At 50.2% G+C, this 26,117-nt stretch overlaps 1 protein-coding gene across 9 annotated transcripts; it reads left to right on the top strand.

Annotated features, from left to right (window-relative positions):
• Positions 1-5: 5 nt before the first annotated feature.
• LOC116755647 (NADH-cytochrome b5 reductase-like) lies at positions 6-25,938 on the top strand. Of its 9 annotated transcripts, none has more exons than XM_032635431.1 (8): positions 3,311-3,403; positions 4,227-4,380; positions 5,335-5,610; positions 6,507-6,655; positions 9,397-9,484; positions 12,875-12,979; positions 16,830-17,033; positions 20,837-25,938. In XM_032635431.1, exons 3-8 carry the CDS (start codon positions 5,419-5,421, stop codon positions 21,038-21,040), a joined length of 942 nt encoding a protein of 313 aa, XP_032491322.1. In that variant the 5' UTR covers positions 3,311-3,403; positions 4,227-4,380; positions 5,335-5,418; the 3' UTR covers positions 21,041-25,938. The 9 variants fall into 9 exon arrangements, with proteins under 9 accessions (XP_032491348.1, XP_032491331.1, XP_032491298.1 ...); XM_032635472.1 differs by having other exon boundaries at positions 6,507-6,665; XM_032635440.1 differs by lacking the exons at positions 3,311-3,403; positions 4,227-4,380 and adding an exon at positions 8-118 and having other exon boundaries at positions 16,893-17,033.
• The last annotated feature ends 179 nt before the right edge of the window (positions 25,939-26,117 follow it).

Here is a 26,117-nt window from a genome sequence, read left to right as displayed (position 1 = left end):
GCAGCCACTTTAACCAATCATCGTCAGGGCATCCTCGTCTTGCCCCACCCTGCAGGCCGTCGGCAATTTCCCACAGGTGGAACCCTGCCTGCCTCCCCGGGGAAGCGCAGGAGGGTAGGTGAGTGGTTGTGATGGGCAGGGGGACTAGGAGAAGAGATTCAGGACTTCGAGCCTGAACTCGGGACAGCCTTGATCGCTTAACGAGCAATTGGAGCTTGGGCAGGGCACTTCCTTCTGAGCCTTAAAGTCACTCGCTGTAAAAATAGCGATAGAAACGCCTAAACTAGCGCCTAAACTAGCTTGGGCAGGGCACTTCCTTCTGAGCATTAAAGTCACTCGCTGTAAAAATAGCGATAGAAACGCCTAAACTAGCGCCTAAACTAGCTCAGCACCCGGCGCGCGGTGGGTGCGCCGTAAATTTCCTTGCCTCTCCAGCCATTCTCACGCGGAGCCTGAGCGTGGCCCTTGCACCACGCCGGCGCCGCACCGACCGCGCTGCACTGCACGCCTCCTCCCAAGCGCCCAAAGTGAGTTCCTTTCCTCGGAATGTCGCGTTTCGCCTCCTGGAAGCAGGGCCAGAGCGGCGGAGGTGTACCTTGCTCCTTGCGCAGCACGTATTTATCAAATGCCCACTGAGTGTCAGGCACTGCTGAGCATCGGGTTTACACCGGTGAATAAAACAGATGTGCGATGTAGAGCGTACAGTTTAGTGGGAGATGCAGACAGAAAGCAAGTAAAGTAAATAAATAGCAGTTTCAACACACACACACACTTCATATGCCTTTTCCCCCAGTTATTTTTCTTTTCAGTATTTAACACTAACATAGCATGTTTTCTATTTTGATCTTATTTAATCACGCTCTCACTGGAATATAAGATCCATGAGTGCAAGGGATTTTGTTTCTTCACTGCTGTGAAACCTGCTCCTAGACCAGTGCCTGGCACATAGTAAATATATGTTTAATGAATGAATACATAATAATGTGATGAATAAGCAAATAGGGTACCTTCTAGAGAATGAGAAGGGGGTGGTTCAGGGAGGGCTCTGAGGGCAGGTGACCTTGAAGCAAGGCCTGAGGGTGAGGAGTGTTATCCAGGCAGAGGCAACAACATGTCAAGGCCTGGCTTCTTAGACTGAAAAGGTAGAGGCTGAGAGAAGATGTGAACCTGGTATTTAAAATTCATGACTGACGTGGCCAGCTTCTCTACTAATTTCCAAAATACTAGGGAGAGTGGGATTAGTAAAACATGGAGAAAGTAAATTTACGGCAAAGAAGGCTAAATAACCCTCACACTGTACAGCAGTTTACAGTTAATAGGGCTCCTTCACTTACCTCACTTTATCTCTGAAATACCTTTTGGGAGTAAGAAGTCAGCATACAGAGGGAATCAGATCTCATTCACTCTTAATACAAACCTGGTACATAACATGCAAGAAAAATGGGTTGACCTGATGTGACACCAAGCTAGGCTGCAAGCTCTGTGAAGGTAGAGCCCCTGTTTTATTAACCTCTGCTGTATCCCAGCACCTAGCACTGTGCCTGGCTCCCAGACCTTATATGTAAACTGAGTTCTCACCACTCACCTGAGCCTTCCATATGCCAGGCCTGTGCTTGGTGGTAGAATACAGAAAGAATAAGATACCTGCTTGCCCTCAAGGGGTTCTCAACCTGCTAAACCTTCCTGAAATCATAGAACCAGCAGTAGAACCAGGTTTTCTTTCCTCTAAAGAGCAGCCTTTCCTCTGTGAGAGAAAGATTTATTGTACACAGAGGAACTACCCTTCTTAAACCAATGATAGTAAGTGGTAAGAGAATTTGGACAAGTTTTGATCAGAAGAACATTGGGCACCACACAAGGAGATTGGATTGTATCTTGTAGGCAGTGGGGAGCTATTGAAGCTTGCTAAGCAGGGGACTGTTGTGATCAGAGCTGGTGGGAGGTGTGCTGATTGATGGTGTAGGGGGAGACTGGAAGCACATCGTTTGGGCCCATGGGAAGCTCCAGTGTAAATGGGTGTGGAAAGCAGGAAAAGTGGGAAAGATCTTAAAGGTTAGGGCTCCTGGGAAGTGATTGGTAACCAAGAAACAGGACTTCACTGTCTTCTAGTAGGTGTGGTGGTTTGCTCCTCTGCTTTTGCACAGACTTGGCGCACACCTTGATTCTAGCACTTTATGCACGAATGAAGCTACTGCCCTTGGGAAGCTCCAGGGTGCCCATAAAATTCCGTGGCAGTTTGGCAAGTTGGGTCCCTGTTGTGTGCCAGCCCAGTGCCAGGCACTGGGAATTGGAGATGAAGACACTCTCCTCCGCCCTCTAGAGCAAGAAATCCAGGGAGAAAGAGCAGCCTGGAGTCTTAAGAGACCAAGTATGTGCACTAACTTTACCACTCCTGCTTCCTGGCCTCAGTTTTCTCCATTGTGAAATGAGGAAGAGCATGGCCTACTTATGTACAGCTGTCAAGAGGACTGAGTGAGACAGTGCATCTATCTTATCCCGGTTCTTATCTGTTTAGTGAATGACTCCTCCAGGACAGAGATGAGTGTCAGTTACCTCTGTGTCCCAGCACCTTATTCAGCAGCCCCTGCGCAGTAAGTGTCTAAGAGGCAGGAATGAATAGGAGGAAATCAAAGACTGGAGCTTTTATTTTTTTAATTTTATTTATATTTTTAAATTAATTAATTTATTTATTTTTGGCTGCATTGGGTCTTCATTGCTGCACACAGACTTACTGCGGCGAGCGGGGGCTACTCGTCGCTGCCGTGTGCAGGCTTCTCATTGAGGTGGCTTCTCTTGTTGCGGAGCACCAGCTCTAGGCGCATGGGCTTCAGTAGTTGTGGCACGCGGGCTCAGTAGTTGTGGCTCACGGGCTCTAGAGTGCAGGCTCAGTAGTTGTGGTGCACAGGCTTAGTTGCTCTGCAGCATGTGGGATCTTCCCCAACCTGGGCTCGAACTCGTGTCCCCTGCGTTGGCAGGTGGCTTCTTAACCACTGCACCACCAGGGAAGTCCAAGACTGGAGCTTTTGGAGGAGTGATATTTACATCAAATAATGCTCTGGGACATCAGACTTCCCCTAAGTTCTGTTCTCAGACAAGAGGGAGAGAAGACCCTCTTTTACTTTGATTTGCCTGTGGATTTTTAAAAAATATTTATTTATTTATTTGACTGCACCGAGTCTTAGTTGCGGCACGCGGGATCTTCATAGCTGCATGTGGGATCTTCATTGCAGTGTGCGGGATCTTTAGTTGTGGCATGGGGGATCTTTTAGTTGCAGTATGCAGGATCTAGTTCCCTGACCAGGGATTGAACCCGGCCCCCTGCATTGGGAGCACAGAGTCTTAGCAGCTGGACCACCAGGGAAGTCCCTGCCTGTGGAATTTTCAATGAATAGTTTCCTTACAGGTGAGATGACCAAGTCTATTTCTATATAAACTGTATAGTTCCACATATGAAGACAGAGAACCTTGATAAATCCCAAACTGCCCTCACAAAAACATCTCAAAATAAATCATAACCATTTAAATTTTCCTCCCTGATCTTTCTTTCAGACAATGTTTACCTAATGGCCCTGAAACCAAGCTCCTTTCCTTCTTCCTTTCATATAACATCCATATTTTTAAATGTACACTGTGCTAGTTCATAAAATGAATAAAAAACAGGTCTCTACCCTCAAGGAGTTCACAGTCTCAAAAGAAGAGAAAACCACATAAACATGTAATTTCTGAACAGTGTGAAATGCTATAGGGTAGAGATTCATTCACTGGAAGTGCATTTATTGAGCACCTACAGTGACCAGGGCTGGACCAAGTGCAGTGAGTGCTGCAGGAAGCAGGAAGCCAAGCAGGCCTTCAGAGGCTGCAGCCTGTTCTCTTCCTCTACCCACTCATCCCTCCCTTGTTGTCAGTTACCCAGAGCTCCATCTCTAGACTCAGGTACCTAGACCTATTTAATCCAACTGGCAGCTGGATTTTGCCCTTGGATGTCCCACAGGCACTCAGTGTACCTCAAACTGAACTTAACCATTTCCCCCACTTCCTCTTTCCCCTAAAACTCAACTTCTCTTGGACCCACTATCCACCCACGGATCCAAGCCAGACACCTGGATGTCCCTTCAACCCCTCTATCCCCCTCCCCTGCTCACGTCACATGCATCAGTCTCTGTGTCCTGTTAACTACTGCTTCAGGATTTCTCTAATTGACTGCTGTCCTCTCATCCTCCCTGAAGCTCCCCTGGTCCAGGTCCTCATTACCTCTCACCTGGACCATCATGACTTCCTCCTCCTCCTGTTTTCCTGTGATTGAAGAGCAATATGTTCTGAGACCAGACAGAGCAGAGTTAAAGTCCCAGTGCCATCATCTGGGGACCTTTGTCACCCTGGGTAAGTTATTAAACCTCTCCAGACCCCAGTTTTCCCATCCATAAAATGACACCTCCAGGACTGGCCTTGTTGTAAAGATTAAATGAGATGCAACAATTTGATAGGTGACTCACCAACAGTGGTGAGTGAAAGAAACCAGACACAGAAGAATGCATTCATATGATTCTGTTTAAAGGTAGAAACTAAGCAACCTGATAAATAGTGGATAGGGTTGCAAATAAAGGTGGCACTAAGGAAAAACAAGGGAATGATTATATCAAAAGTCAGGGTGGGGCTTCCCTGGTGGCGCAGTGGTTGAGAGTCCGCCTGCCGATGCAGGGGACACGGGTTCGTGCCCCAGTCTGGGAGGATCCCACATGCCGCGGAGCGGCTGGGCCCGTGAGCCATGGCCACTGAGCCTGTGCGTCCGGAGCCTGTGCTCCACAACGGGAGAGGCCACAACAGTGAGAGGCCTGTGTACCGCAAAAAAAAAAAAAAAAAAAAAGTCAGGGTGGTGGTAATGGGGAGCAGGGGTGTGATCAGGGAGGAACACAAATGTGTGGCTTCTGGGGTGCCAGCAAGGTTCTTTCTACTTGAGTGAGTGGTGCTTACGAAAGGGTTCTTTTATTTATTTTTATTTATAATTTATCTGTAATTTATTTTTATAACTTTTATAAATATTAAGTTGTACATAAATGTTGTACTTCATCATTTAAAATATTTTAAAAATTCAATGAGATTTTCTATGTAATCTTAATCCAGCAGTCCTCAGAGCACACGAAGAGGTCAAGAAACCATGGTTGCCCGTTCCGATCACTGTGCCCTGTCTCCCTCCCTCCCCCACCAGGCAGCAGATCCCAGGATTGATTCATCCCTGTCCCCAGTGCTCACACAGAGCTTGGCACCTGCAGGCCTCAGGGAGAATGAGCGGAATAGAGGTGACCAGAGTGTAACCACATGTTTTCCCTCTCCCAGGCTGGCAAGGGAGGAGGACCTGGGCCTACTCTGGGAAGAGCACCCAGTTGCCCACACCTCCTGCCTGACCAAGGCCCACTGACAATGGACAAGGGGGAGGAAGACGACGATGAGGAAGCCTGGCTGCAGCTTCGGCCAGTGGAGCCCTTGCCCTCCCAGTGCTGCGGCAGTGGCTGCTCACCCTGCGTGTTCGACCTCTACCAGCGAGACCTAGCAAGTTGGGAGGCAGCCCGAGCCAGCAAGGACAGGAGCCTGCTGAGTGGAGAAGAGACACAGGTGAGGGGGAGCAGCGTCCACCTGGCCTCAGCCCTGTGCAGTGTACCTGCTCACGGAAGCTTCCTCTGACTCTGTACAGCAGAGAGAAAAGAGTGAGCTTAATGGAAGCAGACTGACCCAGGTTCAAAGCCTGGCCTTGAGCTGGTGAATGGGGCATGGGGCAGGTGGCGAGGGGAGGTCCCAGGAGTGAATTGGGTGTGGGCATTTTACAGGAGAGGGAGATCTGTGAGTCGTGGCATTCAGAGAAGGCTTCCCGGAGGAGGTAGAGGTGGGGTGGAATATTAAGGACAGTGGCCTGAGACTTGGGAGACATGAATTTGAGTCCCTGCTCATGGTGTGACCTTGTACAAATAAGTCACTACCACTCAGGCCTCAGTTTCCCCACATATAAAATAAGGACATTGGATTAGATCATCCATTAGGTCCCATCAATTTCTAAATTGTGCAAATCTGGATTTTAGCAGGTTTGAAGGATGGGTAGGTCTATCATACGTTGGAGATGAGTGTTCTGGATAGAGGGCGCAGCTTGAGCAAATAAAGATTCACAGGTAGGAAGCCACAAGGTATTCTTGGGGGTACAGAGAAAAGTCTGGTGTCTGATGCCTGGGAGATAAAATGAGACTTGGGGCCCATCCACAGGGCCCTTGAGTGTCCAGTTAAGGACCTTGCACTTTATCCTGGGGCTGAGGGGAGCCATACAAGGCTTCAGAGCAGGGTGAGCTCAAGGTAAAGTGTTCTGGCATTCTTAGAGCCTGAAAGGGAAGTAAGGTGGGACTACGCTATTACAGAGAAAACTTATTGGCCTTGAAAGCCTCTCCTTGTGGGGAGGATGCCCATGGATGCTTGCATGTCTCTTGAGTCCCAGCTTCTAGCTGTTGAATCTTTTCCCGTTGCAGAGCTGTCCCTCCAAGCTGAGCCCAGAGACCTTCCTAGCCTTCTGCATCAGTGCCACGGACAGACTCACTAAGGACACCTACCTTGTCCGGTTTGCATTACCTGGGAACAGCCGGCTCGGCTTGCGGCCTGGCCAGCACCTCATCCTACGGTACACTCAGGTAGTGGGAGGACCCAGGCTTTGCAGCCCTGCTCTGCCATTTGCTAGCTGTGTGGTCTAGGGCAACTTGCTTAACCTTCCTTAAACCTCCATTTGTCATCTTCAGAATAAACATAGTAATACATGACTCAGAGGGCTCTTGGAATTGAACTAGATAATGCATTTTCATAATAAATAATAATAACAGTAACAGCAAACACTTTTTTAGCACTTAGTATCCAAGGCACAGTTCTGTGTGCTCATATGTATAAGCTCATTCATCCCTCACAAAATCCTGTGTGGTAGACACCATTGTCATGCCCCAGAGGAAACTGAAGTCAGAGAGGTTTAGTAACTTCCCCAAGATCACACAGTTAGGAAATGTTGGAGCCAGGATTTGAAAGCAAGCAGTGTGGCTCCAGAGCTTGTGGTATTAACCTCATATGATTAGCACCAGTTGATAGAGAAGACACTGTTGTTGAAAATAAGGGAGTTTCCCAGTATCACACAGCTAATAAGGATTCAAACCCAAACAGCCCGCCTCCTGAGTTACACCCTTCATTCATCTGAACTTCCCTCTTCCTTCCAGCTTACTTTTGTACTCTTCTCCCACCTTGATCCCCACCTCCACCTACACAGGGACAGGACCCTTTGGGACCTCCAGATGGAGGTGACTGCCAGGCAGTTGACTCTCTGGGTCTGAAGCTCAGCAGAGAAATCTGAGCTGCAGACGTGGATCTGGGAATCATCCAGGTATATTGTTATGGATGGCATTTGGGAGCATGTGGGGCATGGAAAGAGGGAGGGAGGTAGGACCGAACCCTGGCAACTCCAGCATTTATGGTGTTGGCAAGAGGAGGCAGAGCCATCAAAGGAGACGGAAAGTCTAGCCAGTACTTGCCTCGCACTGACCCCTGGTGTTTGTGCCCAGCTTGTTCTGGCCTGTGGCCTGGCTGACGGTCCTTAAAGGTCACTGTTCCAGTGGACAAGAGGGGCCACAGGACAGGTCACAGCCCCAAGCAACCCTCCATCCATAAGTCAGGGATGCCCAGAACTACCTGCCTCTAGTCTGGCCCCTCTCTGTCACTCCAGTGACATTCCTAACACATGCAGCTGACCACATCCCTCCTCATTCAGCCCCCTTCTGGTACTCCACAGTGCCTCCCCAGTGACACTGTAACCCAAGGCCCCAGCCTCCTTGCCCAGCAAGTTCTTCTCCACACCCCCCCAACCACCCCCATACGTGCCCCTTGTTCCATCCCCGAGGTCCACTCGTCAGTTCCTGGCTTGCCCTACATTATCCTACCTCTAAGCCTTTGCAGGCTGTTCCCTCTGCCTGGAATTACTTTACTTCCTGCCCATTGTTACCTGTTAGTGGCCTGCTTGTCCTTTAAGACCTTCTGAGCTCAAGGCCTTCTGAGGTTCCCTAGGTGAGAGTGCCTGTCACTTTTACCCCTGTCATAGCAAATGTCACAGTGCCCTTTGCATCCGAGCCATGCCATATGTTCTGTTTGTTATTTCCTTGTTTTTTCTGTAAGCATTTATTGAATATTTCTGCCCAACTTTTGATACATTGGGACAGGCCTTTTTAATCTTTGCATACCTCAAAGAAGAAAATTTTGTACATAGTAGGGCTCAAGAGAGGAGTGCTTAGGTGCTCCAGGGAAGCTCTGAGTAGTGGTAAGGAACCCAGACCTGGAGGCAGACACAGCTACAGATGAATTCTAGCTGTGTGACCTCAGGCAGGTGACATCCCTTCTCTAAGCCTTGGTTTCCTCATTTTGGTTATTGTTTGAAATAAATGAGATACTGCATATAGTATACTTGGTGCATCATAGGCATTTACTACAACATGGCTGCTCTTATTATTACTCACGATCGTGCTCCTGGCCCCCTTGTTGATAACCCTGGAGGGGATTCATGCATGGGGTCAGGCTTTGGACTAGGGCACCCTTGAGGATCCTTTCACTTCTGATGCTCCTGGCATGTGGTCGTGTTTGATAAATGTTAAACGCTTGTTAAATATAGTTATTTTTATCTTGATCATTCTGTGGTCGAGGAGAGGTCAGGAAAAACCCCAGTGATGTCCTAAAATAGCTCACATCATCAGTGTACTTTTTTTTTTTAATTTATTTTGGCTGTGTTGGGTCTTCATTGCTGTGCGCGGCCTTTCTCTAGTTGCAGTGAGCGGGGGCTACTCTTTGTTGCGGTGCGCGGGCTGCTCATTGCGGTGGCTTCTCTTGTTGTGGAGCACGGGCTCTAGGCGCGCGGGCTTCAGTAGTTGTGGCTCGCAGGCTCTAGAGCACAGGCTCAGAAGCTGTGGTGCACTGGCTTAGTTGCTCCGTGGCATGCGGGATCTTCCCAGACCAGGGCTTGAACCCGTGTCCCCTGCGTTGGCAGGTGGATTCTTAACCACTGCGCCACCAGGGAAGCCCATCAGTGTACTTTTTGAAGCACTTTTTCATCTGTGACCCCTGTGGAGCTACACAGCAGGGGCATAGACAGTTGTCCCCATTTTACAGAAGGGGCAGCTGAGGGTTTAAGTGACCTGCCCAGGGTCTCACAGCCAGCACGTGGCAGTGGGGGGAGCCCAGTGCTCTTTTCTTCTGCTCCATCTTGCCTGCCCCTCAATGAGGACCACTGGGGATGACTGGGCCCCCACCTTCACTTTCACCAGCCTGGCACAGATTCGGTACTCTAAGGGTTTGTTGAATAACTGGCTGACTGCCTGACTGAGTGCTTCTCTTTCCCAGAGGGATAGTAGATGGCTTAGAAATTCAGAGAGCCTATACGCCCATCAGCCCTGCCAACGCAAAAGGATACTTTGAAGTTTTAATCAAGGTGAGCCAACTCACACGGATGCTCTAAGAGGCTGTGGACTGGACCTCCATTTGCCAGCTTGGTCAGGGTGGGGCACTGCCCTGTGACATGGGAAAAGCCAGCGCTCACATGGGAGAAGGCTGGCTTGAGGGAAGAGCAAGGACAATGAAAGAGACCTTTTCTCATCTCCTCTCCTGGGGAAAGGAGGCTACTGGTCCACCAACAGAGGGCATGTTCCTGATAGATTTTATGGAAAACAGGCTTGGACTGAGAAAAGTAAAGCTGTTCCTCCTCACCTTCTTCCCTATTGATGAAGTGTAAGCACTGAGCCGGGAAAAGGGGAACCAAGTCATGTGCACCTACTGTGTGCTGGGCACGGGTGTCCAGGGAGAGTCAGACACGGTGCCCGCCCTCAGACAGGGGCCAGACTGGGACAGTACAAGGTGGTAGATGCTGTGACAGGAGGCCCCAACCCAACTCAGGGCAGCTGGGGCTGCAGGGAAGGTGAGCTGGGCTTCCCAGAGGAAGCTGTGTGTCTGAGCTGTATGTTTAAGCTCAGGAGTGGGAAGGAAGCTCTGAGTGCTGTATCGGCACGTACAGTGGCAAAGGAGGCATGATTTGGGGAACTGTTAGTCATTTGTCCTGGAACACTTTTGTAGGCAAAAGATGGGACATGGAGGACCTTGGGGGCCAAAGTAACATGAAATCATCTCGCAGGTGGGTTGGCAGGGGTCGGGGCATTTGAGTTGGGCCTTGAGGGAGGAATACAAGTTAGCAGTGGCATTCCAGGGGGACGGATAACCGAAGGCAGGGAGGGGTGAAATAGAGCAGGGTCTTCTGGGAACTGTACCCAATCTGAGTGGCGGGAGGAGAGTTGCTTGTAGGGGCAGCTGAGATGGGTGGGGAAATTGGCAGAGATGAGATGAACAAAGTGGGCTGGATGCAAAATATCCCAGAGACCCAAGGAATAGGCAACAAATGTATAAGACGTCATGAAGGTCCAATTATGTGCAAAAACAATTAGGTTGAACTGCGTGAAATTACTTACATGCTAACATTTTCGACTCACAGAAACAGCAGTTTCATATGGGTCAGCCTAATACATAGCTCTAGATCATTTCCCAAACGGAATCCTAGGGGACACCTATATTTAGGAATAGTTTTCACATCCTTTGTCTCCCTTGTAGGACAGGAATTATCCCCATTTCACTGATAAGCAAACTGAGGCCCCAGGAGGGCTTGAGGCTCCCCAGGTAGTAAGAAGTACAGCTGGAAGGTGAGCCCTGGCCTTCTGACTCCAGGTCCCCAGCACCGTCTCTGGCTCCCAACCATCCCCGCCTGCCTTCAGAGCTGGAGTATTTATTCCCTCACACATAAGCTTGGATGGGATCCCTTTTCCACGCAACTGTTTGTCTGGGAGATTCCACAAATCCTCTCCAAATGGCCTGCTTCCCCAAGCTGCTTGTCTGGGTGTGTTGCTATTGAAAGGGTAAGCCTGGAGACAGTTCTTCAGGGCAGCTGGATTTCTCCCAGCTGCAAGGCTGATTTTCTCCTTCGTTTACCGGAAAGCCTCTCTTTAGAGAGATGCTTAATTATCCCTAAGCCGCTGGCTGGGAAGATCTGGAAATGTCTTTGCAAATTGGGAAGGCAGGCGGGTTTTGTAAGGTTTACCCTCCCATGTAGATGGAAAGGAGGAGCTCTCATTTCTCTGGCACCTTCTGGGCACCAGGTACTGCTTCTAGCTCTTTATTTTAATTATCTCGTTTCAACCTCATAATCACCCTGCAGAGTAGATCATATTCTCCCCATTTTACAGATGAAGAAACTGAAGCCCAGAGAGATGATGTCATTGTCCCAAGGTCCCTGGGGTGATATGATCTCAAGTGGAAGAACAAGTTCAGTGTCAGTTCTGTTTAACAAGTGTGTATTGAGCATTTACTCTGTGCCAGGCTCCGTGTGGGTGCCAGAGGCACAGAAAAATCCTTCCTTTCTCCTTGAGTGCTATCTGTGCCATAGGGCCCCTAAGGCCACCCCTGGGGCTGTGCCTTCCCGAGACTGGGGCCGCAAAACAAGGTGTGCGCTGAAATACAGCCTCCAGCAACTTAGGAGAAAAACTGTAGCCTCCTCCCCAGACCTCTTCAGGTAAGCGGAAGACTTCCCTTGCTTTATGCATGTGGTGCCCCAGGAAGGCAGGGATGGTACCAGAAGTAGCTGTGGGTGCTCAAAAGCATGTCTGGTGACCAAAGCCCAGTCTCTCCTTCAAGCCTGGTTATAATTTCTCCAGACACCCTTCCTGGGCTGTCTTACCCCTGACCATACCACACCTGATGCCCAGAATTCTCTCTGCCCTCCTTCCCACATCCCCAGTGAGTTTGAGTCTACCCAGCCTTCAAGGCCCAGCTTAGCTTTCCCCTCCAGGAAGCTGTCCTCGATCCCACTCCATTGGAAGTGACTGCACCTCCTCAGGGCTCTCCTAGCACTTAATCCTTCTCACGGGGGGTTGGGTGGTCTCTACCTTTTATATGTCTGAGACTTAGGTCCCTCTTAGATTGTGAGCTCCTTAAAGGGAGGGCCTGAATCTGGGTTCATTCATTCATTCATTCATTCATTCAGATGTTTAAGTCCTTTCCATGACTCAGGCACTGGCTGCCTCCATGGAGCTTAAGGTCCAGCTGTCTCCCCTGCAGCCCCAGCCTGGTGCCTGACAGGGTCAGGGCAGTGTGCACTTCCCCCATGGAAGAATCCCCTCCACAATCTTCACTTTTTTCATCCAGCCAGAAGACAGTGCAGGGATATGCAGAGATTGCAAATGAGGCGGACTCCAGCCCATAAATATATTTGGTCTTGGCCTGCACAGTGTTTTAAAATTTTGAATTAATTGCCAACATTTCAAAAATGGGAAAATTTTCACAAAAATATTTATTTCCTGCCCCTCTTAGAGAGTCAGAAGATCTGGCATCGCTGGCCCCACGGACTGTGTACTGGAATTTGCAGAGTGGTTTCCTCCTTTAGAAAGAGTATTCACTCACCAATTTACTGTAGTCCCCACCACTCACTCTTGTCTCCCTGATGCTGAGACTGTTAGTTGCCATCAATCATCTCATACCCAGTTCTTCACTCAGTTATGTTACCCACATGGCCATTGTAGTTATTTGGTTTGAGACCTCTGTAGTTAAGGCCGTAGGTCTTATGGATTCTCATCCCAGTCTTACCATTTACCTTCTGTGTAAGCTTCTTGGCCTCATCTGAAAACAGGGAACGACAGTACCAACTTCATGGATAATTAGGATTAAATGACACAACACGTGTAAAGCACTGGGAGTGCAGGAAGGGCTCCACTTTCGAGGCTGATGTGGTTTGTATTGGCAACATGTGCCTGTCTTAATGAGGTCTCCCTTCGTTTCCTCCCAGTGCTACCAGACAGGGCTGATGTCCCAGTATGTGGAGTCCTGGAAAGCAGGAGACACGGCTTTCTGGCGAGGACCTTTCGGAGGCTTCTTCTATAAACCAAACCAGGTCAGTGCCCGCACTGAGTCCTCAGGAGACCCCTCCCAGCTTAGCTTCCAGGAATGTGGTTCTCATGTTTCAGGCCATAGAATCTCACTGTGCCATTCTTCTTGAGCCCAAACCTAATCCCAAGAGTATCCTTGGGGTTGGACATGGGAGGAGGTGGGAATAGGCACTAAGAAACAAAACTGCCTGCCCATGTTCCAGAACCATCCTTGCCTGCCCATTGCTTGGAAAAATTCAGACTATGAGCTAGGTATTTAGGGTCCTTATGCCATCTGACTCTCAGATATCTTTCCAGTTTCACGTTCCATTTACAAGACTATGAGACCACTCCCTAAATACACCCTGTGTCTCACTGCTTGGGAACCCCCTGCTTCCCAACCCAAAGGCTCTTCCCCTCATCTTCACGGCATGTTCACATCCTCCCCTGACATTCCCAGGAAGAATCAGTAATTTCTCATCGGTTGGTGCATATCTGGAAAGCAGTTTGACAGTATGCACTGGGAGTCTTAGGAATCTTCACACCCTTGACCCAGTGCTTCCACTTCTGAAGTCTGTCCTATGGAAAGAATCCAAAATGCTGCCTCTTGCACATGTTCATTGCGGCTTTATCTATAATAGCAAGAAGTTGGAGACAACTGAACATCCAACAACAGAACAGTTAAGTACACTGGGTTACAGATACGTGATAGACTATTATTTTGGATTTTAAAATTATGTTTATAAATGATGTTAATGCTTAAGCTGTAAGATCAAGTGACAAACACTAGGTAAACTGAATATACAATGTTAGGAAACTAAGTTAAATTGCACAGAAAATATATATATTTTTTTAAAGAATTCCTTTTCTTTCTTCCTTCCTTCCTTCCTTCCTTCCCTCCCTCCCTCCCTCCCTCCTTCCTTCCTTCTTTCCTTCCTTCCTCACCGCATGGCATGTGGGATCTTAGTTCCCTAACCAGGGATTGAACCCAGGCCCCCTGTGGTGGAAGTGCAGAGTCTTAACCACTGGACCACCAGGGAAGTCCCCAGAAAAAATATTTTTTTAAAAAAAGCAATAAAGTGTTAGCAGCTCTGGGTAGTGGAATTATGGGTGATTTTTATTTTCTTCATTATGTTTTCCAAATTATCCATAATGAGTACCTGTTACCTTTATAATTAGGAAAACAAAGCAAAACAAAAACAATGGAAAAGAACAAATCATTTTTCCTCTCCATTCTTTTTTTTTAATTGAAGTACAGTTGATTTACAATGCTGTGTTAGTTTCAAGTGTACAGCAAAGTGATTCAGTTATACATACATATATATGTATACACACACACACACACACACACACACACACACACACACACACACACACATATACATCTATTCTTTTTCAGATTCTTTTCCCTTATAGGTTATTACAAAGTATTGAGTATAGTTCCCTGTGCTATACAGCAGGTCCTTGTTGGTTATCTGTTTTATATACGGTAGTGTATATATGTTAATCCCAAACTCCTAATTTATCCCTCTTCTCCCTTCCCCTTTGGTAACCATAAGTTTTTTTTCTATGTCTGTGGGTCCATTCTTTTTGTTTTATTTAAAAATAGCTATTATTGGTATTTTCCTTACTACAAATGCAGTACCTGTTCATTACCAAAAAAAAATTCAGCAGATATAAAGAAGCTAAAAGAGACTTCCCTGGTGGTCCAGTGGTTAAGACTCTTCACTTCCACTGGCAGGGGGCACAGGTTCGATCCCTGGTCGGGGATGTTCCGCATGCTGCCTGGCACAGGCAAAATAAATTTTTTAAATAAAAAAAAATAAATAAAGAAGCTAAAAGAAGAAATAAAGAATACCTGCAGGCCATCTTCCTGGACATACCTTGGCATACCTTACTACCTTGGCATCCACAGACCCCACTGGAAAGCCCTGCACTTCCTGTCTGGGAGGGTGTAGGGCCCAGCCATGAGGGAAAAGACATGGTGTGTCACACATGAACACCTGGCTGCTGAAACTGTGGCTACGGCTTGGCTCTGCTCCTGTGAGGATGCTGGGATGCAGCCCAGTCTTGCCACTCTGCAGCCATCTTCAATGCAGATGGATCACGTCAGCCCTGAGACATTCCACAGACTATCATAGGTATTCACCCAGGGCCAGGCCAGTGCTGGACCCTGGGGGCTCAGAGGTGGGTCAGATGAGTCCTGTCCTCCAGAAGCTCACAGTCTGATGGGGAGACAGGCCCACAAATAAATGACAACAACACAGTGTGACAAGTGTGAAGAGAGATGCACAGAGGGCTGTGGGAACACAGGAAGGACCCCTCACCTGCCCCTGGCTCAGAGAGGGCTCCCCAGAGGAGAGCCTGAGCAGTGATGGGAGAAAGGGGGAGCGTGGCACACCCCGTGACTGGGAGGCTGGGAGAGCATGAACACAGGACAGGATGATGGGCTAGCAGTAGGGCTCAGTGAGGGAAGGAATCTAATTGTATTAAGCCCCATGCTCCATACCAGGCACTTGATTATTTTTTAAATTTTATTTTAGAATTTATTTTATTTTATGTATTCGGTTTTTTTGGCTGCATTGGGTCTTTGTTGCTGCACGTGGGCTTTCTCTCTAGTTGCGGTGAGCGGAGGCTACTCTTCGTTGCACTGTGGTGGCTTCTCGTTGCGGAGCATGGGCTCTGGGTGCGTGGGCCTCAGTAGTTGCGGCATGCGGGCTCAGCAGTTGCAGCTCGTGGGCACTAGAGCACAGGCTCAGTAGTTGTGACGCACGGGCTTAGTTGCTCCGCGACATGTGGGATCCTCCTGGACCAGGGATCGAACCTGTGTCCCCTGCACTGGAAGGCAGATTCTTAACCACCGCACCACCAGGGAAGTCCCATACCGGGCACTTTATGTCATCTCTTTAATCCTCATGACAGTTCTGAGATAGGTGCTATTCTGGGGAGGTGCTGTTATTTTCTTACCAGTGAAGAAACCAAGGCTCAGAGAGGTGAAAGAACGTGCCCAGATCGCGTGACTGGGGGTTTTCCTGCAGATCTGCCAGACTCCTGACAGTCCAGGAAGCATTCCACGCAGTAGTGTGGTGTGCAGTGGCTGTCACTAAAGCTGGTGAACACTCAGACTGCGCACAGGGGCCTAATCTCTAGAAGGATGTCGGTGAATACCTCACTGTGCGGGTCAGGCACTAACCTTCTAGGCACTGATCTTAAAGAGGCCTAGAGCCAGGAAACAGGTTTGGTGATGGGGAGCTGATGGAACAGGTGCCTCTGGGGAGCTCACTTTGATTGCCTGGCTCTCTGTGCCAGGCACTGAGGTATAGTATCTCATTTAGTCCAGAGATGAGCAGGCTCAGGGTCCAAGCCAGGGGCCTCCGATCTCTGCAGGGTTGCCCCGGGGCAGAGGAAGCAGCCTGGAGGGCAGGGCTGGGATGGCAGTGGGAGAGCAAAGCTTTGGTGGGAACAGGTGTCAGCTCAGTGTCAGGTGGGAAGCCTTCCCTGGCAAGGGGAGTCAGTCTGTAATGGAGCAGACTTCCTTGGGAGGTAGTGGACTACCTATCAGCAGAAGTATGTAAGCAGAATCCCGAGGGGATGCTTTAGAAGGCAGCCAAGCCACTTGCAGGATGACTGCACCATCAGGTTCCCTTTCAGCCTCCAGATTCCATGATTTCTGTTCCATAGACCTCATAAGCTGTAGCCTTTCACAGGCAAGGATGGTTTTCTGGAGGAGGTAGAGAGGTGAACTCAGATAGGTGGGACACCCAGGAAGGGCAGTGCCATCCAGTTCAGACAAGCCCAAGAAAAGCCCCCGTACTGGATGGCTGGGGTCAGACCCCTTCCCAGCCCACCCCTGTCATATACCGTCCTATTTGCTAGTATGGTGAGCTCCTCATGCTGGCTGCTGGCACTGGCCTGGCCCCCATGGTGCCCATCCTGCAGAGCATCACAGACAACGCAGAGGATGAGACCTTCATCACCCTGGTCGGCTGCTTCAAGACCTTTGAGGGCATCTACCTGAAAACCTTCCTCCGGGAGCAGGCTCGTTTCTGGAATGTCCGCACCTTCTTTGTACTCAGCCAGGTGAGCCCAGGGGGATGATTTCCTTCCCTGATTGAGACTCTACTGTCCCCTGCACCTGTCTTGAGGACATGCTGTGGGCTCTCTGCCCTGTGCCGTAATAGTCATCCCTGCCACTGGTGGAACCCCCAGTGTGTGCCTGGCAAGGAAGGCAGGTGTTGCCGTGTTCATTATGCAGATGAGGAAACTGACGCTCAGAGGTGAAGGCACCAGCTGGTGTCGTGCTGCCAGACAGGGTGAAGCCAGGATACGAACCCGAGACTGTCTGCTTCCAGAGCGCCAGCTCTCACCCACCATGGTTTGCTGCCTGCCATCCACCCTCTGGCATCCTCTGTTGTATGGGCGGGGGGCCTGGTTGTAGAATCAGTGGGCCAGGCACAGACGTCCTCTGGCTGTGATAACTCCTTGAGGCAGGGACCACGTGTCTGGATCACCACGCTTTCAATGCTTTGCACAGCACCAGGCATGGAGTAGGCACTCACCCGGGCAATGGCTGGTGGAGTAAACCGGGTCCAGTTCACTGCATTTGTTAGGGTCTTTTCCACATCACCTTGTTCCCACCTGGGAACAAAGCTGCTTTCAAATCCTCCAAGTTACAGCCACTCTAGCTGGAAGCAGCTTTGCCTCCTGAGCCCTCTTCCCTCTGGTTCCCCACCCCCTCCATTCATTCAAGCCACCCCTCTGGGCCCTCCCCACAGGGCCGCAGTGTAGAGGGCTGTCTTGCCCCTTACCTCAAGCCAGGCCCTCAGCTATCTTTGTTCACTGGCCTTCGCCTGGTCTGTAGCTTTATTTCTCTTTCCTGCACGCCCTGGGTTGAGGTTCCCTGCTGGTGCCTCCCCTCCATTCTCTTGGTCAGGGTCCGCCTCATTACCCTGTACTTTGGAGCACCCTTGTCATCAGTTTCCTCTTGAGACAGCTTTAGAGTGTCCCTAAAGACTTACATGATCCTCGACATTTTGGCTGGGTAGGGGAGGGTATCAGGAAACCAGAGGTCCTGAGGTCTCCGGGGCCAGAGTCCACAGGCCTGTGCATGGGGCAGAACGTTCTATGGCGTGAACACCGAGAGGGTCGTGCTTGGTGACCATTAGCAGCGACAGCAGTGCCCAAGGTCAGGGATGAAGCAGAGGGCTAAGGTACAGCCGAGGGGAGAGGGGCGAGGGAAGGGCCACTCCTGCCGGGAGCACGCTCAGCCCTACCTAAGAGCTGGTCGGGGAAGGTGGCAGGAAGGCAGGCACCTGGCAGAATTGCCCTGGCGGTTGGCCAGCCTTCCTTTCCCCCACCATGTGCCAGGTGCCAGGGATTTAAAAACGAAAATGGAACGTCCCTGGCGGTCCAGTGGTTAAGATTCTGTGCTTCCACTGCAGGGGACGGGGGTTCGGTGCCTGGTCAGGGAACTAAGATCCCACATGCCACACAGGGCGGCCAAAAATAAATTTTTTAATAAATAAAAATAAAAATGAAGATGACCTCTTACTGCCCTCCAGGTGCTCATCTATATATGTGGAGACAGCCACGGAGATGGCTGACAAGGGCTCCCCTTCATCAAGCACTTTCTCTGTGCCTAGCACTGTTCTAAGCTCTTCATGTGTACTCACTCATTTAATCCCCACCACCATCTTAGGAGGCTTTTACTGCCATCATGACCTTTTAATAGATGTGGAACCTGAGCCACAGAGAGGTTAAGAACCTTGCCCAAGGTAACACAGCAAGTTGGTGGCGAGGCCATGCTCTTATTGCTTGTCAGTGTAAGACAGCACAGGGATAGGTGCTGTGGAGGGTGTTCAGGGCGCTGGAGGCAAGCAGAGAGGGCTTCACAGAGGAGATGGCATTGGAGCCCGGGCTTGAGGGCAGAGTTAAAGTTCACAAGCAATAGGGGACCTTCTACCCTGGGCTGGGGCTTTGATGAGGCCAGTGCCCTGCGGTTGGGCAGGCGAGTGGGCTGGCTGTCAATAGCTGGGGAAGGTGAGGGATGGTGGAGTGAGAGGTGCCTCCTGCCTGTCCATGCTTCCTCCACTCCGGGTGCTGCCTGGGCCATAGCGACAGCATCATCAAGGATCTCCCTGCTCCAGCCACTCCTTGATGATTTGTCCTTCATCCTGCAGCCAGAAGGGCAGCTCTGACCACATCACTGCCCTGCTTCCTGTCCTTCCCTAGCTCCCCTCCGCTCTCAAGGCTATGTGCCAGCCCTCCATGGTCTCGCCTTCCGGCCCACTCCGGCTGCATGCTGCGTTCTGGTGTCACTGGTCTGCCTGTGGTCGCAAGTGCTCTGTGCTTTTCTGGCTCCTGGGTCTCTGCTCATATGGTTCCCCCTGCCAGGCACACTTTTTCCCACTTCTTCACCTAACGCCCACTCATCCCTCGCATCTCTCTGCTAAGGTGTAATTCCATCCTGGGAACTTTCCCTGAGCCTCCAGGCTGGTGTAGATGTTTCTGCTGTCACGGCCCAGGCTCTGCTTCCTAGCACCCACCCCACTGCATCATCATTGTTTATGGGTCCCCTCCCCACTTGAGCAGCAACCAGACCCCATGCATCTCTGGGTGCACAGTCAAGGTCAGCCGCACTGAACCTAACTGGCCTAGGGGGATCGGGCACTGGGAAGGAAGGGCAAGGCCAACGGGCCCTACTCGTTCCTGCCCTCGAGGGCCCATTGGGCAGGTCAGAGCGCGAAGGGCACGCGAGAAGACGCAGAGCATCAGAGAGTGTCCCCGGTCAGCAGCACAGCACTGCCCCCAGAGGCCCTCGGGGTCTGATGAGCTCTGTGAGTGCGCCTGAGATTTGAGGCCTGCATTCATGGAGCCTCTCTCAGCGCTTCCCCATCCGCTGTGCTCATCTCAGTAGCTCAGAGAGGTCATGGCTCCTCACCAGAAAATGGTGGCAAAGCTTGGATTCCAACCCCAACCCCTCTCTCTCCATCCTGTCTCGCTGCTTGGCCCCAGGAACCAGAAGTTCATCTCAATAGGGTCTGCAGAGATGATAGTCCTGTTCTGTTGCGGGTTCTGTTTTGTTTTGGACGCTGGTTACATGATTTCTTCTCTTTGTTAAAATTCTCCAAACTATATAAACTTTACGATTTTTATACATATGTTATACTCCAATAAAATGTTTACTTAAAAGATATTCTTCCAAGTAGTGGAGATTTTCTTCTGTGGCCCTGGGAATGAAAGCCACAAGCTAAGTCTAGAGAGGCAGAAAGAGAAGGAGCCTGGGGCATTGCACACCCCCAGAATACTACCTCTAGCCTTTTCATGTGAGAGAAATAAACCCTTCTCTTGGTTAGGGCACTGCAGCCCGGGATCTCTGATACACACAGCCAGATGGGGCCAGGAACCCTGTCTGTTTAGGGCAGCTGCCGTATCCCCATTGCCTAGCACCGGGCCAGGCACAGAGTCACTCAGTAAACATTTGTTAACTCAACAAGCTAATTGAAATCTTAAATGAACAAAAGTTATGCTCCGAGGGTGATGGTGATGGATAACCTTGGAAAGATGCTAGGAGACCCACAGTCATGGTGAGAAAACATTCCCCCCAGAGTGACAGGTGCAGTGGCCCCAGGTTCTGGTCCTGCTGCTGCCCCTGTGTCATTGTGTGCCCTGAGAGGCATCCCTCCTCCCTGTGCATCAGCTGTTGTGGAGGATAACTACCTACCCACAGGCTTCTGTGAGGGTGATTTGAGTCGCAGTGTGAGGAAGTGCCTGGCCCGTGGTGGGGTTGGGTTAAGGTTGGCTTCCCACCCCCTCTGCCTCAGTGTCCTTGTTGGCCAGAGAGGACCCCCAGTAGTCACCCCCACTGTTTCTCATCCTCCCAGGAGAACTCCCTAGAGCAGCTTCCCTGGAGTTACCGGGACAAGACCCACTTTGGCCGCCTGGGCCAGGACCTGATTGAAGAGCTGGTCGGCTCCTGTCGGAGAAAGCCGTTTGCATTGGTCTGTGGCTCAGCTGAGTTTACCAAGGACGTGGCCGGGTACTTGCTGAGCGCAGGCCTGGCCGAGGACTCCTACTTCCTCTTCTAGGCCTGGCCTCCCTTCTAAAGCTCAGGCCAGGGGCCTGGCACTGGGATGCAGGAAGGGACACAGACTGGAATCCAAAGACATGAATGGAAGACTGCTGCTAACTCTCCAGGTGACCTGGGACAAATGTCTTTACCTCTGCACACCTCCGTTTCTCATCCACCCCACGCGGTTCCTGACTCCCTCAAGCAGCCATCCTACTGGGAGGAGGGAGATGGAGCTGTAGGAACCTTGGGGAGGAGAGTATCGGGCCGGGAGTCAGGGAGGACTCCCTGGAGGGAGCCAGGTCCTGGCTGGGTAGGAGTTGGCAGGAGAAGGACTAGCAGGGGCTTTCCTGGTTCCTCAGCTTCAAGGGTTTGAGAGGGGCTCCCACTGGGCCCTGCCCTGTAATGCCTGTGCCAAAGCCTGCTTTCCCTGGAGATGTGTGTCTCTTGTGACCTCAGGGCTGGCTCAGATGAGGTGCTCACTGGTTAGGGAATGACCATAGCGGAGGCTAGAGGAGGCACTTGCTGTATGTACCTCCAGTGCCGTGAGCCTGACACAATGAAGGTCGTGGGTTCTGCGACCTGAGCATGTCTCAGAACAAGGTGGGGCCCTAGATTACCTTTATTTTGGCACCAGGTCTTTTGTGCTGCAAAAGGCTTCACTCTCAGTCTCCTTTTCCTGGCTCAAGAGCCCAGCCCAGAGTCCTTTCCCCAGCAAAAGAGCCGTGAAAGCAAATGCCCCTCCCTCCTGCAGGCAGCCAGCTCAGCCATGCCTTCAGCTGCAGCGCCCTGGTGATGGTTGCTATGGAGATCTAAAGATAGAGCCGGAGTCCGGAGACCTGGGTCCTTCTCCCTGCTCTGCCCACTGAGCTGCTGCTGTTTCTGAGGCACCCCCCCCCCCAGACCCCACCCCCTCCATCCTTCATGGGGCATGCCCTCCGCAGGGAACTTAGCAATCCTGGACAGCACACCGCAGTTCATGAGTTCTGCTTTCTGTAGCCTGGGCTCCAGTATGCTGCACCAGCTCAGGCTGGCTACAGGCAGTCCCAGAGTTGGAATATTAAGCCGTGGAATCTCAGAATCAAAGAACCATAGAATCGTAGAGTTGGAATTTTGCAGTCATAGAATCACAGCCCTCATCATATCAGAGGTTAAAGCTCAGGACTCCAAAAAGCATCCCATCTACCAGACTCATTGTATCAATGGGGAAACCAAGGCCCAGCTAGGCCACGTGACCTGGCCAAGGTAAAACAGCTCATGGCAAGGCCAGTGTCAGAAGCCAGGTCTCTAATGTCAGCTCTGTCCTCAGAGTTCTGTACCAGTGATTTTTAAACTGGGCTCTGCAGGACACTACAGTTCCTGGCATGACAGCAGTGAAGGAATGGCCAGGTGGGATCTCCAGGCCCCCTCCTGACCAGAACAGTTTTGTTTTTATCCCATTTATATCTTGGAGCTTGGAGTCATTTTCATTTGTGAAACAGGGTTTTCCTGCACTGCCCAAAAAGTTGCAACAAATCTCCTTGCTGTGCCATGTTCAATAAATAATTATGGCAAGCAGTTGGGGGATGGTGCCAAAGGTTTGAAACCAAGTTTCACAGACAGAATTCCATGGTCAAATAGATGTGGGGAATACTGCATGTGACCTTCACCGGGAATCACGTGCACACCAGCATATTAAAGGCTCTGAAAAGTCCAGTGGTGAAGAAAAGTTTTCCATTTTGTTTAACCCAGAGTTTCCTAAGCTTATTTAATTAGAGAACACTTTGAGACCAGCATTCCATGGACTACTTCAGGAAATCCTGGTCTGTTGCAAAGCCTCTTTTCAGCATAGCATAATCAGTGGGGAGGCCCTTCCCTGAGAGGCAGAGGTCCCGAGCAGGAACTGTGATTTCATTCGGCCTCTCCTGTGACTTGAGCAAGGCACTTTCTTTCTCAGGGCCCCTGAATCTATGCATCTTCCTCCACCCTTTCTCCTCCCTCAGTACGTCCTATTGATTATACTCACAAATACTCCTGGAGGGCCTCTTAGGAGCCAGTCTCTTAGGCACTGAGGGAAGAACAATGAACAAGGTGGGTACGGTTCTGGGAGGCTCCATTAGGGAGCTTATAGTCCGACAAGGAAGGCAGAAATTAAAGTTGTAATTCTAAAGGGATGAGTGTGCTAAAAAGGGAAGTATGGAGCGCTAAGAGAATGGATGGCAATGCTCTAGCCTGGCCTAGGGGAGGCCAGGATGCACCACTGCACTGAGGGTAGAGGCCTCTCACTCATAGTTAGGGGTGGTAGGTGGTCCCCACTTAGGGAGTGAGGGGTCTGGGGCAGTTCTTGTATGTCTGTCTTTTCCCTGTGGTAACCAACAGCCCCTCTTACCCTAGAATGTGTCACCCTCCCCTTCCCCTCACTCCGTGTGGGATCTGTGCGGTCTAGATGCTGGTGGGGTTCCGTATGGGACATTGGTGAAGACCCAGCCACGCCCTGGGTGCCAAGATGCCAAAGGGCTCATACCATCCGGAAACTTGAGAGCTCATGGCTGGGTCCTGTGCCTCGAAAGATGATAAGTGAGTCCAAGAAGGGGACTAGGTGGAGTGTGTGAGCATGAACCTCTTTGAATCAGGGTGAGCTGGCCCATTCCGCCCATCTCTCCTGGTGATGCTGTCAGGGTGTTGGTGGCAAAATCAATGGTTGCCTTGGTTCCGCCCTCATCATGTTTTGCCTGCAGCATTCCCATCCTCAGCCTCCAACCTCCGGCCTCTCCCCTACACCCCCTTTCACACTGTGGCCAGACCCATTTTTTTAAATTGTAGTGATAACACTGTGTTGGCCAAAAAGTTCATACGGGTTTTTCCGTAAGATGTCGTGGAAAATCGGGAACGAACTTTGTGGCCAACCCAATACTTAACATGAGATCTAAGTGTAGGATAGTTGTTGAGTGTGAGGCCAGTGTTGCAGCTCTCCAGAGCTTATTCAGACTGCTTCTTCTAACACGCAGATCTGAGCCTATCACTCCCTTGCTTAAATCCTTCAGTGGCGCCCTGCTGCCCTCAGGGTACAGCATCGTGGCTCTGCTTACCTCTCCAGGCTCATTTTGTCTTACTACCCCTCCCCTCAACTCTTATGTTCCAAGCACGTTCTCTTGCGTCCTTCAGTTCCTTCACATCTGCTGCTCCCTCTGCCTGGGCCAGCCTTCCACCCTCCCGTCTTCCACTCGCCTAAGCCTCCTTGTCTTTAGAGGACTTAGCTTAGTGTCATTGCCTCTCGGAAGCCTTGCCTGCCTCTATACTCCAGGCTGGATTACTGAGCAGAGTCTTGTGCGTTCTTCTGTTGCTGCACCCATCAAGCGGTCTCTTATGCATGTGAGCACATCAGGGGTCGTCCCTGTTCATTGTGTCCCCAGCGTGGAAGGGTGCTCAGTACATCCTGGATGTCAAACACCTGAATGATAAACAGCTAACATTTCATGGAGTCCTTTACAGGTTGCAGAAGGCTTTTCACCTACATTGAAGCATGCAGTCATCACCAAAATGCACGCTATTTTATTACCCCAATTTACTGATGAGGAAACTGAGCTTCTGAGACATTAAACAATTCTCCAAGTTCACGCAGGGGTACGTGCTGCAATTGTTATAAAGGCTGTATGTGACACGAGGGTGCACCAGGAGACGTGTTTAAAGACTTTCACTGCTGTACTGTTTGAAACCGCAAAGAATGGAAACTACCTAGATGTTCATCGGTAAGAAAATGGAGAAATGCACTGTTCTGTGTAGACTCACAGTGGAATACCATACAACAGTTAAAGTGAGTAAACTAGATTTACATGTATCAACATAGACTAAGTCCTAAAAACATAATGATTGAGTGAAAACCAAATTGTAAAAGGAAAGGTACAGTAAGATAGCCATATTTGGAAAGTTTAAAAACACAAAATAATACCGAATGCTCAGGAAGGAGATTCACCAACTTCAAGGATAGTGGTGACCTCTGACAGAGAGAAGGGAGGGAGATGGGATGGGATGAGGGCTTTTATCTGTGTCACTTTACTATGTAAATATTTGAAATGAATACAGCAAAGTATGATCATCTGGTAAATCTGGGTGATGGGTTCACCGTTGTCTGCTTTATTAATGTTCTATCTTTTTCTGTGTTTGAAATAGTTACATAATTAGAGATTTGTTAAAATAAGGTTAAATATTCCTGGTCAAAGTACTTCAGAAACTAGAGACTGGAAAACATTCATTCCTTCTCTCCCACCTCAGGATAGGCTGTGCCCTTTTATGCCTCCAAGCTTTTCAGTCTTTCATTTGAAACTACAGCGAGTACCTACCGTGCGCCCTCATTAGTCACAACAGTCAATGGTATAAACCGTGCCCAGCACCCATAGCTACATGCTGTTCCCTCTGCTTGTCCCTCTTCTTTTCCTCGTAAACTCAAACCAGAGTGACTTCCCAGACACCACAGTTTTGGACTTTTTGTTTTGTTTTATTGTGTTTTGTTTTCGTTTTTTAAGTGAGGCAGACCTAGGTTCAAATCTCTTAGTGATTCTGTAGGTATACAGGGCAAGTAACTTGGCCTCTCTGGGCCTCAGTTTACTTACTCATCTATAAAGTGGAGATGGTACCACCATCTCCCAGGACTGTGTGAGGATGAGGGAAACGTATGTGATGCCCAAGCACAGTACCTGGCCCGGAGCGAGTGTGAGAACCAGCCCCCTTCCTCTCCTCTCCCTGGAGGCCCTCCCCAGCAGTGCCTGGTTCATGCTGGTCTCTGGACGACAGCACTTGTTCTCGAACTTTTCACTGTCAAGAACTCCCTTTTTTGGACTTCCCTGGTGGTGCAGGGGTTAAGAATCCTCCTGCCAATGCAGGGGACATGGGTTTGAGCCCTGGTCCGGGAAGATCCCACATGCCACAGAGCAGCTAAGCCCGTGCGCCACAACTACTGAGCCTGCGCTCTAGAGCCCGCGAGCCACAAATACTGAAGCCCACGTGCCTGGAGCCCATGCTCTACAACAAGAGAAGCCACCGCAATGAGAAGCTCATGCACCGCAACGAAGAGCAGCCCCCGCTCGCCGCAACTAGAGAAAGCCCGCGTGCAGCAACGA

Source organism: Phocoena sinus, chromosome 1 (genome assembly GCF_008692025.1).
Source record: "Phocoena sinus isolate mPhoSin1 chromosome 1, mPhoSin1.pri, whole genome shotgun sequence".
NCBI classification, from domain to species: Eukaryota; Metazoa; Chordata; class Mammalia; order Artiodactyla; family Phocoenidae; genus Phocoena; species Phocoena sinus.
Note: the sequence above shows the minus strand (reverse complement) of the source record. Positions and strands in the feature narration are given on the sequence as shown.